At 40.4% G+C, this 20,105-nt stretch overlaps 1 protein-coding gene across 4 annotated transcripts in view; it reads right to left on the bottom strand.

Moving 5' to 3' along the window:
- The window catches only part of LOC148832911 (neurexin-4-like), a 31,593-nt gene that overhangs the window by 9,940 nt on the left and 1,548 nt on the right, over positions 1 to 20,105 (bottom strand). For 2 of the 4 annotated variants that reach the window (XM_088919745.1, XM_088919744.1), the window contains exons 1-10: positions 19,185 to 19,655; positions 15,617 to 18,172; positions 14,770 to 14,995; positions 13,415 to 13,545; positions 12,043 to 12,211; positions 10,948 to 11,087; positions 9,829 to 9,963; positions 2,329 to 2,486; positions 1,624 to 1,750; positions 935 to 1,120 (exon numbers count right to left, since the gene is read on the bottom strand). In XM_088919745.1, the coding sequence (XP_088775871.1) occupies positions 935 to 1,120; positions 1,624 to 1,750; positions 2,329 to 2,486; positions 9,829 to 9,963; positions 10,948 to 11,087; positions 12,043 to 12,211; positions 13,415 to 13,545; positions 14,770 to 14,995; positions 15,617 to 16,436 (2,092 nt within the window). In that variant the 5' untranslated portion in view covers positions 16,437 to 18,172; positions 19,185 to 19,655. Of the gene's footprint in view, positions 1 to 934; positions 1,121 to 1,623; positions 1,751 to 2,328; positions 2,487 to 9,828; positions 9,964 to 10,947; positions 11,088 to 12,042; positions 12,212 to 13,414; positions 13,546 to 14,769; positions 14,996 to 15,616; positions 18,173 to 19,184; positions 19,656 to 20,105 lie in introns of those variants that run through there. The other 2 variants (XM_088919746.1, XM_088919747.1) reach the window with 2 other exon arrangements.

Here is a 20,105-nt window from a genome sequence, read left to right as displayed (position 1 = left end):
TGGAAACCTAGACTGCATATCCACAAGAAGCTGTGCATGTAAGATCAGATGTAATATTATGGATCCCCTTTAATTTTAAGTCAATTTGAAATCACACAATTATGAATGGTTTATATTTAAAATCCTCTTTCCTGAGTGCTTGAAATTTTAAATTCATATTGTGCCTGGATACATTCCAATCGGAACATGAAACGACTATGAGAGACTGAGGAATAAAAAATGTTGCCCAGCAAAAACTAGCCCAACTGCCTGAGTGATTATGAATCCAATTTTTAGCATTGAATGGTGACATTGATTACCAAGTCAAATGAAACCATGTGTCTTCTGTTTTCTTTGCCGAATTTAACAATGTTGCCTGAACAAAGAGTGAGGCAGTTTGCTGGGTCAGTTTCCAGCTTTGTGAAGAGTGGTTGGGTTTGCACAACAATACATCTGCTAATTAATTTCTAATCACCTACCTGAGACTGGGGCTCTCCTTTTTCATGTACAGTACTTACTCTATATATTAATTGACAAGACTGACATATATCATGAGAATGTCTTAAAATACAGTATGTTACAAACTTGTTAATGAAGAAGTATGAACGACTCCGTTTTATGATGTGATTCCTCTCTATTGTGCTGAGCTGTGATATTTATTCAGGACTGATGTACTGTACCGAGCTGTGCATTAGATGTGGCTTAAGCTCTTCATAATACTAAATCTGCAGTCTCAAAATAGGCAATCAGACAGAGAGTATGTTTTTGGCAAGATATGACAATGTTTCTTTGGTATTCTAAGGTCAATGTGACCTGTGCTGAGTAGGAATTACAGAAAAGTTAGTGATAGTGTTAGGGTATAAAGAGAAGGAAATGAATTTTAGTAGTTCTAAATGAATATAAGACATATCAGAAGTTAAGAACTTCACAGATCACATTTGCTTTATGACCTTACTTTGTCCAGTGCAGCGTAGTTTTCCAATCGTGTGGAAGGCCATCTCCATTGGCATGTCTCGGGTGTCTCCTAATCTCACATCTCTCATGGGCAGGGAGGCCTTGTCAGACAGGTAGCCTTCATCTGAACGCCACACTTCGTCATTAGCATCGCAGTTGCATGTCAGCAATCCAAGATCACAGTCACCTACAGATACAATATGCGGTATAAAGCCAACTATGAGTCACATGTATGCACACACTCTATGTACAGTTTTTTTTCACATTATGCTTTTAATAGTACCTATTATATAATTATATGGTATATTTCAAATATATAAAATACGCACAACATTTTATCAACATTTTAAGCATGCACACTATGTGCTGTTTAGAATGTACTATACGTACTTGCACTGAAACATGAAAAGCTTTTTATCATTTTATCCTTTTTATCATCCTTACGAAAATACCAAATGAATGGAATTCATTCTTTTATACTTGTGAAATCACTAAAAATGCTTTCATTATTGTCACATTATTAATCGTATCAGCCACATTTGTCAAGTAACACATAGTGTTTCTCTGCCCTTTTGGATGAGCCTGGAACACAGTTCAGGGATTCTTAAAAGAAATAAGAGGTAAAACGACAATAAGAGTTAAGAATCCCCTGATTTCAGTGGTAGAGAATTACCTAATAACCAGTATTACCTCTCTCTCCACAGGCACATTTCTTACTGTCCGTAGATGTGCTGCCCCAAGAGTTCATCCTGCGTCCATCCCAGGATACCCACCAGCCCCACTCCTCTCCCAGAAACCGGGTGTGGCGACATTCCAGCTACACAGAGAATTGTGGGAGGTCTATGAGAATTCTTCAGCAATAAAGGATTGTCTGGACTATTGAAGGGACAACTGCTTGGAGGGGGTGTAGTCCCTTCACTCTGTTAGCATGTATTGGGGGGGCTGGAGGAGATCAGAGTAACAGGAGAATACCAACACCAACGCAGGTAATACAGTACGTGCAAACTCCAAACAGGCAAAGGCACTTCTAACATTCGGAAGGTTTGAGGCAGTCCTGGATATGCTTTTGGTAATGGGTTCTAATGGCTTTTCTTTCATCCCCACCTGGGCTGCCAATCAGCTTGACTCACTGCTACAGCTCAATCATAATACCAGCAGGGGAGAACTGAAAACATACAGTATGGGCCTTCCTGTGAGGCCCTCTTAATAAAAAATGCTGACTCCACTGTTTGCAAAAATCTCTTACAAAGTCCACATGCAAGCTATAAAGAATCAACAAGGATGTCTAGATACGCCTCCTGAAAAGTTTGCACCTTTTGTACGTTGTGATCTAGGGAACTGACAGGCATAGTTATAACATGTCGCTCAGTGTAGCATGAGGAAGGCTGAACTTACTTTGACGAGTTGAGTGCAGGATTCAGAGGCCTGAATCAGAGACCTCAGCTGCAGCAGCGATGCCTGTCTGTATGTTATCTGCCTGGAGTAGCAGCCAGCCTCCTCGAAGGGAGAGACTCGCGTACGGCTCTCTGAGTCATGGCCCACCACGGTCACACCTGAGAAGCAAGCCTTGGTGAAGAGATCGTTTGTTTCCTGTCTTTTCTTTGTCCCTCACATTATCTCTCTCTTTGAATTCAAGCGGGTGGAGATCTTGCTTTGATTTCCAGTCAGCCGCTACATTCCCACAAAAAAACAACAACTTTATTTCAGTCACTTTTTCTAACCACTTCTTCCAATTCAGGATCGCAAAGCAGATAGAGCCTATCCCAGCAAGCAATGGACTCAAGAGGGTATATCTTTCCGAGAAGCCAATTCATCTATGGAGCAAACCTACGTGAGCATGGGGAGAACATACAAACTCCAGACATATACAGATGCAGCCATTCAAAATGAGTGAGGTATTTCGCGGCATACCCCGGTGGGCGTGTCGCAGTATCACGCGGTATGACGCAGTTAACGTGGTGTCACGTGACTAACTATCCGGCGTCGCCTTGTAAAACCGCCAGGGGGAGCTTAACCTCTCATGTACAGCATTTGAGCCTTTAATTTTGAACTGTGTATTACAGTATGTTAATCATCAGTCATTAAAATGTTGGTATATTTTATGAAAGCAAGATTGCTCAGTTGGACAAAAGTACACAACCTACCTTTATCAGAAATATTTATGCATCAAAGCCTTTACTGAAGATATTACTAATAGTATTAATAATGGATGACTTTGGACAAGCTGTATACTCAAAGTCTAATTTCTTTAGCACATTTGTACAAGCACTTGGAATCTGTCCAAGCCATACTTTGTCAGGCATTTTGTTTTACTTTGACGGGCATAAAAACTTCCTTGCTTTTAACAGGGCGTTTCATAATTTCTAACTACGAAAATGATTTAAAATGCGACACCTATCATTCAACTAGAGCTTAAAATATCACAAGGAAAAATACACACCGGTATTCCATTTCTCCCTAAACATTGTAAGCTTCGAAGTCTTTAACTAACGTGATACCGGAGTCAACAAGCATACTTTTAGAATTTGATTAAAAGGGAATATAATATGGAATCGCGTATCTCAAGAAATTAATAACGGTATGATTATATCCGTGTACTGCGGCAGGGCTGTGTAGGGCTGTTTCGCCTGCCTGTTCATGCGAGCTGTCTTGTAGCCTACTGGTCTAGGTGCGTGACTACCAACTGGCAGGTTGTGTGTTCAAATCTAGCTGGTGCTGGACCTTCCAGTTTTATTTATTTATTTATTTTTTAATCACGTAACATAAACATATTACCGTATGCAAACTGTACTGTATACAATATGTATATGTATATTTAATGTCTTAACTGTGCCCGTTTAAGTATTGAATATTCATATCTAATTTTACCACTGAAGGGAAATCTTAACATAAACATACAGTATATGGCTGGTCTCGGTACTTTAAAGAAAAAAATACACACCAGTATTCCATTTCTCCCTAAACATTGTAAGCTTCGAAGTCTTTAACTAACGTGATACCGGAGTCAACAAGCATACTTTTAGAATTTGATTAAAAGGGAATATAATATGGAATCGCGTATCTCAAGAAATTAATAACGATATAATTATATTCATGTTGCAAAAGAACTGCAATGGACATAAAAACTCCCTTGCTTTAAACAGAGCGTTCCATAATTTCTAACTACGAAAATGCCAGGTGAAAGGATTTGTAAACATATTTTGTTAAAGCAAGTCAGTTTTTTCTGCAACACATAAAATACATTTTTCCAAGAAAGTTTAGCCTTTGTCACTAATGAAACCACTAAATAAAGACATAAATATAGAAATCTTAAGATTTGTTTTATTTAATGTTGGTAGCAGGATGAACTGTCAGAGTGTATATTTTGTCGCAAAGTTGCTGCAAGATGTTAACAGTGAAAAAGGTATTTAGAAATGAGTTATTTCAAGATGAAAAAGAAAACAAAACATGGTTTCATTACGACCAGAATCGGTCTTGAGATATTTTTAACTTGATTTACAGTATTTGAGAGGTATGTCTTAACACCGATACTACAGTGCTTAAGTACTGCTCACGTATATGTTTCTAGGTTTATATTATGCATTTCATACAGTCAAATTACTTTTGAGCAACTAATAAGAAGCGCGAAACGGTATGCGTTTTACTTTCGTTTTGTGCTGGGACCCATGGATTGATTAGAGATATCAAGTACATACAAGTCATTTTTTAAATGTTGCAGTTTGTCTTGGAAAAAATGTTACGAGTACATCATCTATCAACAATCACACAGGTTCTGTTTCCATATTGCGGATTTTGGTTAGGTATTATCAAATCCAGTGGCGCTGTTAGTTTACTGAGTCCCATGTCACGCATGGTCTGTGATTGAAACCTGTAAAACTGGTTTAATTCGTCACAGCCAGCACTCTTCAGGTGTGAGGGTCTTCTGCTCAGAATGAAACGCTAAAATGTTTGTGTATATTCTAATGGTAGTGGGGGCAGGGTGTGTGGGAACAGGTTTGGTTGAAATTGCATTGGAGATCTATGTTCTTCACACCTGAAACATTTTCTCTGAAAGCATTTTCTTCGCAGTTTAACTGATCTTGTTACAGCATGTTACAGTTTACTATTATTAACCATATTAATTTTAAGTGCTTAATGTAAAATCTTGTAAAAATATATTTTCATTGTTCAAATATACATTAAGTCTGACTATCATATAATAAGTTAAATACAAAACTAAAGAAAAAATAGGGTTAAATATAATTCAAAATATTTTGCTAACAATGTTAACTGTTTATGAATAATAAAATGTATTAACTAAGGAGTAGGATGGCACAGTTGTTAGTATGTTTTTTGTTTTGTTTCTTTTTCATAAATACAACAGTAGTACCTGATGTCTCAGTGGCTTTCAAAATTAAATTATGCATGCAAACCTGTGAACTAGAAAGATAACTAAGATATCCATCCATTATATTCCATAATATCCATGAAATATATGGCGCTGAAATACAGTATGTGTGACGCAGTGGTGGCCTGACACGGTGAGGTGCCCTGGCAGCTGTGTGATGCAGTGGTGGTCGGGTATGTAGAGGTGCACTGGCAGCTGTGTGCTGTGACGCAGTGGTGGCCTGGCACGGTGAGGTGCGCTGGCAGCTGTGTGATGCAGTGGTGGTCGGGTATGTAGAGGTGCACTGGCAGCTGTGTGTTGTGACGCAGTGGTGGCCTGGCACGGTGAGGTGCGCTGGCAGCTGTGTGGTGTGACGCAGTGGTGGCCTGGCACGGTGAGGTGCGCTGGCAGCTGTGTGATGCAGTGGTGGTCGGGTATGTAGAGGTGCACGCAGCTGTGTGTTGTGACGCAGTGGTGGCCTGGCACGGTGAGGTGCGCTGGCAGCTGTGTGATGCAGTGGTGGTCGGGTATGTAGAGGTGCACTGGCAGCTGTGTGTTGTGACGCAGTGGTGGCCTGGCACGGTGAGGTGCGCTGGCAGCTGTGTGATGCAGTGGTGGTCGGGTATGTAGAGGTGCACTGGCAGCTGTGTGTTGTGACGCAGTGGTGGCCTGGCACGGTGAGGTGCGCTGGCAGCTGTGTGGTGTGACGCAGTGGTGGCCTGGCATGGTGAGGTGCGCTGACAGCTGTGTGGTGTGACGCAGTGGTGGCCTGGTACGGTGAGGTGCGCTGGCAGCTGTGTGGTGTGACGCTGTGGTGGCCTGGCACGGTGAGGTGCGCTGGCAGCTGTGTGATGCAGTGGTGGCCTGGCACGGTGAGGTGCGCTGGCAGCTGTGTGGTGTGACGCAGTGGTGGAAATGTTCACCATGTTTCACCATGCTGAAAATGTTTGTACCAGACTTTTTTGAGGCCTGTTTAATTGTGTCTGAAGTCTGATGTTGTAAATTTTATTGTTAAAAAGATCCATGAAAATGTCACTACTAAACTTAGCTGGTACTGTTGGTATTGTAAGTGGCAAGTAGAGCTCACATTTTAGATTTTGTGTAGTTGCTAGCGTTGAACTGTGTGTTGGATGCACATGAATATATTCATTATATGCCAGCGCACCTCACCATGCCAGGCCATCACTGCGTCACACCACACAGCTGCCAGCGCATGTAACCGTGCCAGGCCACCACAGCGTCACACCACACAGCTGCCAGCGCACCTCACTGTACCAGGCCACCACTGCGTCACACCACACAGCTGCCAGCGCATCTCACCGTGCCAGGCCACCACTGCGTCACAACACACAGCTGCCAGTGCACCTCTACATACCCGACCACCACTGCATCACACAGCTGCCAGCGCACCTCACCGTGCCAGGCCACCACTGCGTCACATAGCTGCAAGCGCACCTCACCGTGCCAGGCCACCACTGCATCATACAGCTGCCAGGGCACCTCACCGTGTCAGGCCACCACTGCGTCACACCACACAGCTGCCAGCGCACCTCACTGTACCAGGCCACCACTGCGTCACACCACACAGCTGCCAGCGCACCTCACCATGCCAGGCCACCACTGCGTCACAACACACAGCTGCCAGTGCACCTCTACATACCCGACCACCACTGCATCACACAGCTGCCAGCGCACCTCACCGTGCCAGGCCACCACTGCGTCACATAGCTGCAAGCGCACCTCACCGTGCCAGGCCACCACTGCATCACACAGCTGCCAGCGCACCTCACCGTGCCAGGCCACCACTGCGTCACAACACACAGCTGCCAGTGCACCTCTACATACCCGACCACCACTGCATCACACAGCTGCCAGCGCACCTCACCGTGCCAGGCCACCACTGCGTCACAGCACACAGCTGCCAGTGCACCTCTACATACCCGACCACCACTGCATCACACAGCTGCCAGGGCACCTCACCGTGTCAGGCCACCACTGCGTCACACATACTGTATTTCAGCGCCATATATTTCATGGATATTATGGAATATAATGGATGGATATCTTAGTTATCTTTCTAGTTCACAGGTTTGCATGCATAATTTAATTTTGAAAGCCACTGAGACATCAGGTACTACTGTTGTATTTATGAAAAAGAAACAAAACAAAAAACATACTAACAACTGTGCCATCCTACTCCTTAGTTAATACATTTTATTATTCATAAACAGTTAACATTGTTAGCAAAATATTTTGAATTATATTTAACCCTATTTTTTCTTTAGTTTTGTATTTAACTTATTATATGATAGTCAGACTTAATGTATATTTGAACAATGAAAATATATTTTTACAAGATTTTACATTAAGCACTTAAAATTAATATGGTTAATAATAGTAAACTGTAACATGCTGTAACAAGATCAGTTAAACTGCGAAGAAAATGCTTTCAGAGAAAATGTTTCAGGTGTGAAGAACATAGATCTCCAATGCAATTTCAACCAAACCTGTTCCCACACACCCTGCCCCCACTACCATTAGAATATACACAAACATTTTAGCGTTTCATTCTGAGCAGAAGACCCTCACACCTGAAGAGTGCTGGCTGTGACGAATTAAACCGGTTTTACAGGTTTCAATCACAGACCATGTGTGACATGGGACTCAGTAAACTAACAGCGCCACTGGATTTGATAATACCTAACCAAAATCCGCAATATGGAAACAGAACCTGTGTGATTGTTGATAGATGATGTACTCGTAACATGTTTTCCAAGACGAACTGCAACATTTAAAAAATGACTTGTATGTACTTGATATCTCTAATCAATCCATGGGTCCCAGCACAAAACGAAAGTAAAACGCATACCGTTTCGCGCTTCTTATTAGTTGCTCAAAAGTAATTTGACTGTATGAAATGCATAATATAAACCTAGAAACATATACGTGAGCAGTACTTAAGCACTGTAGTATCGGTGTTAAGACATACCTCTCAAATACTGTAAATCAAGTTAAAAATATCTCAAGACCGATTCTGGTCGTAATGAAACCATGTTTTGTTTTCTTTTTCATCTTGAAATAACTCATTTCTAAATACCTTTTTCACTGTTAACATCTTGCAGCAACTTTGCGACAAAATATACACTCTGACAGTTCATCCTGCTACCAACATTAAATAAAACAAATCTTAAGATTTCTATATTTATGTCTTTATTTAGTGGTTTCATTAGTGACAAAGGCTAAACTTTCTTGGAAAAATGTATTTTATGTGTTGCAGAAAAAACTGACTTGCTTTAACAAAATATGTTTACAAATCCTTTCACCTGGCATTTTCGTAGTTAGAAATTATGGAACGCTCTGTTAAAAGCAAGGGAGTTTTTATGTCCGTTGCAGTTCTTTTGCAACATGAATATAATTATATCGTTATTAATTTCTTGAGATACGCGATTCCATATTATATTCCCTTTTAATCAAATTCTAAAAGTATGCTTGTTGACTCCGGTATCACGTTAGTTAAAGACTTCGAAGCTTACAATGTTTAGGGAGAAATGGAATACTGGTGTGTATTTTTTTCTTTAAAGTACCAAGACCAGCCATATACTGTATGTTTACGTTCCAAAATTAATATCGTTTATGGCCTTCACACGCGTTACAGTATGCTCCTATTCTTTTTATGCTCAGCTACTAAGATTTCCCTTCAGTGGTAAAATTCAATATCTACAACGGGCACAGTAAAGACGTTTACAGTAAGTCTTTCTACGACAGACCAACGGACCACGAGTGCCCCTGTCGGTCAACCAATCACGCACCGCGGTACCCCGTGTCATCTTACCTGCGGTACGTGTCTGTACCGCTCACTTTGAATGGCTGCATCTGTAACACCCCAGGAACCCAGGGCCCCAGCGCTGCAAGGCAGCAGTTCAAACCACTGTGCCACAATAACACCCACAATATATTGATTTGCAGCATAAACAGGGGACTGTATCCAAGCCTTGTTATAATGTAAAGCACCGTCTGGCATTTGAATATCCCTGCTTTTAGATGTATTTGCCACAATAATTAATGAAACACTTCAGGAACCTGAACCAAATTACTAACATCTTGGTGTTTAGTAATAGGGCTGGTGAACATCTGGAGGTGAGTTCTGGCCTTCACTCCCTGGCCACCGAGGACCTACTACAAGGATGGTGATAGGAGAGGAGAGGAGCAGGGATGACGCTCTGTCTTCAAAATTTATTTCACAACTCCAGAGAAACTGCAGTATTTCAAGTGGTAAGACTGCACAATTTCAAATGGTAAGACTACAGATTATACCGTGATTTATGCATAGTTCGTAGTTCATTCTCATTAAGACAGTGTAAAGCACTAAAATAATTCTTATGTATGCTGTAAGCCTACAGAAGCTAAACAGACACACTTGCTAATCCTCTCTTATCCAAACAAAATTAACCCTGTTAAGTCACTACAGATTCTTGCACTACCACAGGTGTGAACTCAGGAGTGTTCTGGGAGTTAAGAGGGGAGCGCACCATCAGCTCGCAGAGAGTTCATGTCACAGAAGACAGGGAAGGGCTCGACTCCCTGGTCCTCCCCATCTGGGTCAATGACATAGGTTCCAGATTCCAGGACACCAGCACTCCTCAGGATTGAGCAGGTCTCCATAACTACAACAAACAAACATGCCCTCACAGCTCTCATGTCCAGGAGAGCACCTGTAGTCTGATGCAGCTTCTTTCTGAAACAAGCTAATTGGACAGCCTGAGGTCATAAATGTTCAAATACATATAGGTGCCACTGTAAAGAACTGATATAGAAACCAAAATAATGCATATAATCATAATGACAAAATGGTAAATGACAAAACTGGTGTAAAATAAACTGTACTGAAAACAATGCCTTCAGACTCAATTTTTGCAATTAATACAGTATTTCTAGGATTATATTTTTAAATAACTAGTAGGGATATCCAATAATGTTTTAAATTCCAACTTCTTATGGGTAAAACTACTCAAGACCAGAGGCCCATAAAAACATTTAAAACAAATATAAGAAAAAGAGTTTGATCCATCTTGATGTCAATTTTTTTATCTTTTTCACCATTTCTCTGCAAGAACCCTACAACAAAGCAACCACCCTGTCCTACCTATAAATTGTCTATAACGTTAACCCTGAAGGCTATCCACTGCTATTTTCATTGGCCCAGGTCTGTGTGCTGACCCCGGACACAACCATCTTGATATTAATTCTCAACACAAATTTGAAACTGCGGTCAAATTCAATTAAAGCTTTCCTGTTTCTACTTTATGCCAAAAGATGGATTTGCTCAGCCTTCACATGTAATAAGTTATATGCCTTTAAACTCTTGGATTTACCTGGTTGGTAAGTCCACCTTTTTTGGAGCAGCAACCTCCTTTTGTAATATGTCGCAATAAAGTAGGGGTCTAGAAAATGAACTTTATTTCTCAGCAACGCACTCGCACAATTGAACATTGTTGCACAAGTGTTAGATAGACGTACGAGTCTCTGTACTTAAATGTATAATAACATTAGTGGTGGATATGGACACATCAGTATGCCATGCCATGCAAAATGACCTAAGAATAAACTTCCACAGAACAATCCTGAGTCTCACATTGTTCAGTTCCTACCTTGACAGTGGACGGCAGCTCTTTCTGTTGTACTACATTTCCGGCCCCACTTAACTTCACACTCATCCAGGGAGCTTTCATCCCCTGAGCATTCAACATAGGACACAGTCACAGGAGGGTCACGTGCTTGTGACTGGACCCTACAAATTGGAGAAAGATCTCATGTCGAAACACCAAGGCTTTCTGTCCATGCGTGCTCAAAACCACCAAAGGCTCAGATTGGAATGAGCTCACTTCTGTTGGAGGACATTGCAATATAATAGATTCTTTAAAAATAGCTTCTGTTGCAACAGAGGAGAATGTGAGCCCCTTTGTAGCCTAAAACACACCAAATCTCACTCCTTTGCTCAACCAGTGAGGTATTGTTTGGGTCCTGCTAATCAAAGCCTTTACAAACAACAGGGGACAAATACAGCATTAGGAGGCAAGATAAATGTATTTCTGCACATTATAAAAGTGTTGCAACTGTTGTGTGTATCCAAATCTATAATTGTTTGATACCTGTATCCTGTGATTTCATTCAGAAATCACACCAAATATATGCTATTGTGCTGATTCTAATGTATTTCATGTATTCTACAGTAGTGTAGACTCATTGTTATCACAGACAGAGTGATACATCCCTGTACATCATTTAATTGAAGATGGCAAGCTGGTGAGGCTTCCTGTGGTATATCTACATAGTTTTTTTGCTTTTTTTGCTTAAGGGCATCATGTTGGCCACTACTGACTTTTTATTTAGTCAAATCTTTTCAGCTGGAGTGTAGCACTTAAAAATAAACAGAATCAAAACCCAGAGTATTTTCTTAGTTACAGCTAAGCAGTCCATTTTAAGAAGAACAATTCTGGTTTAAAAATAAGAACAAGTCCTTCTTTTTTCCACATAGTTCCTGTCATGTTTTTGTAAAACGTAGGGCTATAAAAAGATTTGTAATTAATTTTGCCTGCAACTAAAAGCATTTTTTTGTCGTTTCCTGTGTTAACAGACAACACTGATGCTTCACAATTCTGACTTTGGAGATCGTGAGTCAGCAATTGAAATGTGTTTCTTCTGAACAATACAGCCGCCAAACGGTCACCATTGTAGTCAAATACCTGTACGCGAAGGCAGCTCCAGGGAATCCCAGCTGTCGGCACACCACTGTCGCTTCCCTTTTTTCCCACTGCTCGGCACACATCCTCCCTAGCGCTCCACCGAAAGCCATTTCCACGAGCCCTTCAAACCGATTCCTGCCCCCTCGCAATCTAACACGGCCTGTAAGACCTCAAAATTTAAAAAAGACCACGCATTCAGAACCTCAGAAAGAGCTTGACAAAATATTGTGCTCAAAATATTGAACTAGACAAAAAATAGGATTGTGTTCATCCTATTTTAACTCCATGAAACAGAGTTTTAAACAGAAGTTCAGAAGGAGGTCAAACCCTAACCTCCTCCACTTCTCCCTACCTACATCTACTATAGCACTCTTCTTGCCTCCTTGCTTGTGCACGCCTCCCCCTCACCCTCCTTAAAGCAGGGGACGGAGGGAAGAGAGGGGAGCAGTAGCCCTATTCTTGCAGATGGGTTGTCATTTTCCTCCTCCCAGTGTGAGTTACCTCAATAAAACTCGCTATTCAAATCATGCCTCTTCTCTAACTCTACTAGACTTTGACTGAACTACTGATTGGAAGAAAGAACTGGGCAGGTACACATAAACTCACTGTAACAAAAAGGAGAATACAAGTTTGTAAATTGGCTCCAAAAAACGTGAGTACTTTAAACCAAAGTCCATAATAACCAGGTTCAGTATGAGAAAAGGGAATATCATGCATTTTCTTTTTACAGATTTTTTACAGATCTATTTACAACACTGGCATTGATTTAAGTCTTCAGTTTATCTAATAACATAATAAGTATATCAAATTGTTCATGCAAAGCGTAATTGTAAGCATTTTATACACAATCGGACATTACAATAGAATTGCTATTTTGTGTTTTGTAAAGTTGACTACTCCATCACCCTTTTAATCTTTTGAATAATTATAACTATAGATCCTGCAAAGAACATCATGCAATTAAATAATATCTAAAGAAGAAATTATTTTAGAAAAGATGATGTAAAGCAACAATATGAATTTACAAAGCAGTACCCAAAGCCTGAGTAATACACGTGTTTTCAATACAGTGTCATGAAAGCCTATCCCATGTTACAAATGAGAAAAAAAATGTTCTTTTTCCTATTAAACTGATGGATTATTCACTTTTTCACCATTGCTTCGCACCTGGAATAAGCTCAAGCTTTTGGGCCATTTTCTTCCCTTTATAACACAATATACAGTATTTCCTACCCTTTTAGCTTTTCACCAAAAGGTAAAAATACACTAATATGCTCTAAGTACGTTACAGCGCATTAACTGTAGTGTTCACTTCACCATCTTGAGTCGACATTTGAACTTTTTTTTCCCCAAAGTTAATGAGAGGATTTACTTGATGGAGGCTTCACTGAATGAAAGCGGACTGAAAACCCATCAAGCTCCACAGAGGCGTCCGATCTCAACTGCACCGTCATGGTGTTGGATGACGATCTGAGTGGAGGTGGCAACTCCGACCCACAAAACCTGACAGACAAAACAGCAAAAAAAAATGACATCAACAGAAGCGATTACAATGAACTGTCAGATCACTGCCTGGTGGAGCCCAGTCATTAAGCAATGGCTGGTTCCCAGTATTTTTTCTTTTAATTTAGGTCTGAGAACTGTTTCTCATCTTGTTAAAACAATCTATTTTAATGCAAAATTTAGATGGGGGAAGAAGTTCATCCCACAAAGTGAAACTGATATGCTGTTCTGGGGTTACCTACCATTGGTTTTGCCTGTTCTTGTAAAAGTGAAAACCTGAGACCCCCTTTACAAGTTCCTATCAATGATTAGGAACTATAGGGGTTTTCACTGTGTAGCAGATCAAACTTTATCACAGACTCCTGTGCTGAAAAGATGTCACTCAATCAATCACCTCACAGCAACAGTCATAAACCATCCCAAATGTCCATTTCATTCCTTTTGCAAGTTTTGCAAGAGCTGAAAATGACAGCTTGGCCTTAAGAAGTCTTTTGTTGAAACTGTATATGCTCTTATGAAGAAAATCAAGTCAGGAGGAAGAGAATAAGGAAAAATTGGTCAAAAGTAAATGATTTTTTTGTGGGGTTCATAATGTTTTATGTCAGTATTTCCACGTTTTGTAATTTGAGTATTTTTCTGTATATTATATTTTCACTCATTTTTAATACCACTGTAAGTATAATCCATGTTTCTCTCCTCTTTTTTGTTGTTTAGCTGAGATGGCTGACTTTCGTCTTCTTTTATTTTTTCCAGCAAAGCAGTTTTCTGAAAGTGCTACTTAAAGGCGAAAGAGAGGACATGATACTGGGTAGTGTGTCAGCATTGCACTGGTCTAATTGCACAGTGCTTTAGCCACAGGTTCCCAGGCATAGTGCACTGCAGATTGAACTGCCTTTTGCACAATCCTGACAGTTATCTTTAAAAAAAAATTTCTACATCTTTTCCTTGAATTGGCTGTTAAAATGAGAGGTAGCGAAAAATACATGGAAAGAAAAACAGAGAATCACACTGAATAAACTTGATGCCCAAGTAAGGAAACAACAGGGGAAAGCAACTGGTATATGAACATGTCCTTGAAGCCCACTTGAAAATGGAATTTAACAAATTAAAAGAGTATACATTCCAGTATCCCAGTATCCCAGTATACTGTATGTCAGTAAAATTCGTCATTAGATTTTTTTATGCTCTGGCTGACTTTAGAAGCTCAGTTGTCATCACTGTTACCTGCCTAGCTCCACCCCCTCCTCTCGTTTGCCATCAAAGACGGTGACGAAGTCATACTGGCAGCCCTTGTGCTCCTCCAGCACCATTGAGTGAAATGCCAAGAGAATGAGGTGCCCAGGAGGAGCTGTGACCTCCCAGGTGCAGTCCATATTACTCGGGTATGACTGAGGAAAACCAGGGCTCTGGAACTCCCCCTTATCTCCCTGTAGCACACCTCCACAGGACACTAACATGCATAAAGCAGAAAATTAATACAAGATGAACAATCTGTGCTTCAGAATTCTGTGGAATAACATAGCAGTGCAGTGATGTGATTTGGTCTTTACTCCCGCTGCACAGGAAGTCAAAATCAATAAAAAGAGGTTTTTTCCTCAAACAGGTTAGATCATAGTCCTCATGGGAACTGTGCCCACCTTTATGAGAAAAACGGCATCAGTTCAGCACTAAAGAAAACTCACTTTCAAATAAAATATCCATAGAAGAACAAAAAACAGAAGTTTAAACACATTAATATAATGGCACATCAGAAAAGCTGTAAATCCTTTGCTAATGGGGTTGTTTCCTGATTTCCAAGACAAGGTCCAAATATAACATAAAGTGAAATTAAAAGATTGCTTTTCTCAGACAATGGGCTTTACACAGCCAAAACATCTGACACATGCTTGAATGAGAACTCTCTCACTCCGATAAACCTGTAGCAAGCCTTATTCTTTTCCCAGTGGGCAAAGTGTAAACTCCATAGAATACAGCCCAGCAAATTCTCTAATTGGAAAATTAGACTCATTATGTACAATTGAATGTGCTGTTTTAGGACTCCAGACCACTCTCTAAACTGGTCTAAACCTACCTGGTGGCACCTCAGAGCTGCCTATAACTGTGGTGGCTTCACGCTGCCTACCAGTATCAATGAGAACTGTGACAGGTGTTTTCTCTGGATGGTCAGGTTGATCAGTGGCAGAATTTAAATCTTGAACAGGATCGTGGCTTCTTGGATAAGAAGGAGAGGTGGCTGTGACATGAAGCTCTTTCATCTGGTGTTCTTCCATGGATGCTGTGGACGTTAAATTAGCACTGGCTTTAGAGGGGTCAGTCAGTATCAGGCTTACTGCTGTTGCCTTCATCAGTGCAGGCGATGAAATGTAAGATCCTTCAGTCTGAGCCACAGGGGAAAAAGAAGTAGTTTGAATTTCACCACCTTGTTGAGCCTTGTGTATGGTTGTGGATGTGTCCAAAGACATGGTTGTCCCTATAAATGAGGGTGTAGCACTGGTGGTTGCCATCCATGTACTATGCTGAGATGAAGAATACACAGGGGTCACTGAAGGTTCACGTTCTTTAAATGTCTGTGCTGTGGACACTGAGGGTATGTACCCAACCTTGTCTGCAACAACAAGAGATTTATGCAATGACTGCTCAGCTGCTGAGCCTAAGCCATTGTCGCGGCCAGTTCCAGTGGAAAAAGCATTTTCTCTTTTGCGATCAATCTGTTCTGTAGCAGCCCTTACATCATGCATGCTGCTGTTCAAAAATAGTCTGTCAACATGATGAGACCTCTTTTGGCTGAACTCAGGGTTTCCTTTATTAATTGGAATGGATTTAACTGTTATTCTGTCAACATGTCTGTCAAACATGGTCAGTCCACACTTTGTCATTCTCTCTAGCAGCATGTGATGAATGTTCCTGATGTACAAGAGCAGTCATTTTATTAACTCCCTCTTTTACACTTGTTCCATTAACTCCCTCTTTGTGATGAACATTAGCTTCACCCACTGTAGTTATATTCTCATGGTGATATTTTTGCTCCTCTTCTGGGGAACCGAAAGTAAGATTTACTTGTGGTTCATCTGGGCTTAGAGCTAATGTGGCTCTGGAACTCACTGTATTTTCAGCAGCAGTTCCCATAGATGTTAAGTTAGTAATTGGTTTCTCTAAATCCTTAGTGATTATGAGAATGCCATTTACAATTGGTTTGTTCTGATTGACGTTCTTTTCTGTGGTGAAGCCCGTATTGCTTTCTAGTGAGAGTGTTGAAATTAAACAACTTTGACTTTTCTCCGTGTGAGACATTTGATTTGTGCTTTTCTTTATTAACATTTGTTCCATTGACAATACCTTCATTTCCATGAGCATTTCCTGTTTTTTGTGTGTGCTCTGATTCCAGGTTTTGTGAAATGATACGGCTACCAGCCATTCTGTCCTTGAGACGTGCAGTGGTAGTCAAGTTAAACACTGGAGTCTTTGTTGGTTTCACAAACTCAAATAAACTTCTTTCAGAAAATGCTTCTTGCCGGTTAGTATACAGTATGTTTCTGTTGTCTGCCTTTCATTAGATACAGCAGCAGATGTTTTTGGAGCAGTTACCACGCGCAATTCGGGTGAGGTATTAGGCTGATATGATGACATTGAGAACATCGTGGTTGTTGTGTAAGTGCTTTGATGGATATCTTTCCTCAATGAGGGATGTATAAAATCTATATTGTCATCCTGTGTTTGTTCCGCATTATCTTGCAGGTACAGTCCTTGTGTAGGCAGTGGAAGAGCATGTGCCGTTAGAGTATCAGAAACAAGGGACGCACTCACATTTCTGAAGGGACCCACCAGTTTGACATCTGTTATTTTGGATTCAGGCACTGCATTATGGGGGGTGGTTTTTAACTGTACAGAAAACAGAGGGGACCCGGGCATTTTACTGCTCAGGATTTCAAATCCCTCAGTTGCCTGCTCTACCTCTGCAGCCCCTATCATTGCGCCCTGAAGCAAAGGTTCCATTGTTTGCCTCTCCTTGATGCTTGATCCCATTTCCTGAATTCCATCATCGGGAATGTTAAATGGTCCATCTCTTGCTCTGGTTAATCCATTATAATTCATGAACCAGATATCATGCCATTCAAAGCTGTTGTAACAGGGCTGTTGTTATTAAAGCCTTTTGCATCCCCTCTGGTCCAGGAGTTTCCAGTGTCTGCAGTTCTGGTTCCCGTTTTTCTCCTCCTCACTGGACTTGTAATTGTAACGTAGCCATAGCTAACATTTTGAATTTCAGCGTTTTCGCTTGCTTCTGAGCTCTGTGCTGTTGGGAAAAACGTTGGGTAAACAGAGCAATTGTTGTCCTCTTTGTAGCAAAATACATCCCATCTCTCTAGCAGGTTTTCCCTAATTCCGTATGTGATGATGCCTGTGTGATTCTGGCCACAATTCCAGTTCTTGTGAACTCGAGGGTAGGCCACCTCAGCCGATGAAATCCACCCAGCCCTGCACTCTTCCAGCCCCTGTTGATACGCGGTAAACAGTTGCATTCTGTCGGCTAGTGAGGCAGCAAAGTCCTTCTCGCAGGCTTGTTGAGCTTGCTGGAACGTCAGGCTGTAGCGAATATTGCGATCATAGTGAAACACACCAGCCACGCGTCCTGCAAAAATAAAACCGACAGCGAAGATTCACACAATCAAAGAACTTTTAACTACACTCTGAATGAAAAATAAGCCCTCTTTAACAATAACAAACCAACCACCTCACCAATCGAACTAAAACCATTAAACCCGTTTCTCCAATTGTTAATATGTTTTAATACACAGGCGCTTTTTGACACACTGGAAAAATGGAAACCATTTTTATTGTTCAATTATAAAGAAAAAAAATGTATTTATGTGACAATACACTGGAAAAACTCTGAGCCCGGGCTTGTAATGACAGCAAAAATAATGGTCAATTGCACTGGAACGTTTGCTCATCGGAGAAATACTGACCAAGTCAATTCCTTCCTTATTCGTTAACAAATTGCTTTAGAAGTGTATGTAATGCAACAAAGTAGTTGTTGCACCCACCAGATACAGATACTGTTTGTTCAGATCTTACGTGACCCTTTGATTTTACTCCATGGTTTGCATTCAGTGTAGCTTTTATTCAAAATCTGAAGATATAGTGCAGTGCGTAGTTTCTAGTTAAGCACATAGCAACATGACTTGAAGTGAACTTTTAATGATTCAAGGATTTGCAAAACCAGACTAGTAAATCAGTTATTTATAGGGTGGAAAACAAAAATCTGCATGACTGCTAATACATTTCTAGCATTTATCTTCTGTAGCATGCAACTTTTCAGGAAAATGTGTTTCAAACAAACATACAGAATGTAGCAAGTTCACAAATAACAAAATTCTGTGGCACAAATAAAGCTATTGCATAATTCGTATCCATCATCCATTACATTAACCAAAGGGGTACAGCACTATTTTATCTAAATAAATTTCACTAAAGTAAGAATACCTGCTGTAATATACTGTATACCCCTATAATACCCCTAATTTTGCGAAGACTTTATTGTACAGCATTTTCTACGAGTTTTTAATATTTCAATCTTAAAATCCTTCACAAATTTTCAGAACGACTGCGTGTCATAAACAGAACAGCGACAAAATACTTACGGCTGAGATAATGTTCGCAGCTCAGAGTTTCACTTCAAAAAGCAGTGCGGATCGCGCACTGAAGGATCAGAAGAATCAGCAACAACTCTTGTCCACGTAAAACAAAGCCTTTAAAATAAAAACCAACTTTTAAGTTGCAAAAATCAACTTTCTTTGCTCCTCTTGAATATAAAACAGAAATGCAATGCAAAGTAACAACGCCGTATGTACAGTAATTATCTTGCATATGGGAGAGCAGAGCAGAGCTCCCAGATGTTTAAAAGACGATTTTGCGGAGTAAAGGAAAGGTTCAATGTCCGGTTAATTCCCTTTGGTGTTTTACACTCTACAGCAGGAAATCGGATTCCCCTGACAAATGGAAAAGTTCGTTCTTGAAGCTACTTTGTTACAATGATTCTCTGTCACTAATGCATTGTGAAAATATATGCATTACAAGTAAATTAAGTTAAGTAAATTATTACTTAATAATACACATAACAAATCTATGTACTAAATAAAAAAATATTTTGAATTACATTTCTTTCAGAAGAAAAGTTGGTAATACCAAATATGAATTTAACACTTAGTGTGCAGCTCACTATTTTTTTTACTTTTCTTCAACTCTCTTAATGAATCATGGAATGTACTGTAATTCTGGGACAACAGTCCCAGAAATCCCCCTCTCAAAAGTCAAATTATCGATCGTGTAAGGAGGAGGGAGCTTAGAGATCAGAATCAATGAACACAGTGGTATTCTCGAGAAGAGACACAGACTTTCACATTAATAATCCTAAACCACTTTGGAATGTGAAAATATACACAGGTAAACAGAATCTTAAATCAAATTACATTTTTGATAGGTAAGTGAAATGATTGAAGTGCCTGTGAGAAATAACTGTAACTTCTTAAGATGCCAAAAAAATCCTTCCTCAGTAAGCACCC

The sequence above is a fragment of the Atractosteus spatula genome, chromosome 6, assembly GCF_055471065.1.
Source record: "Atractosteus spatula isolate fAtrSpa1 chromosome 6, fAtrSpa1.hap1, whole genome shotgun sequence".
Classification (NCBI taxonomy): domain Eukaryota; kingdom Metazoa; phylum Chordata; class Actinopteri; order Semionotiformes; family Lepisosteidae; genus Atractosteus; species Atractosteus spatula.
The sequence above is the reverse complement of the archived record's forward strand: the minus strand, read 5'-3'. Positions and strand labels throughout refer to the sequence as shown.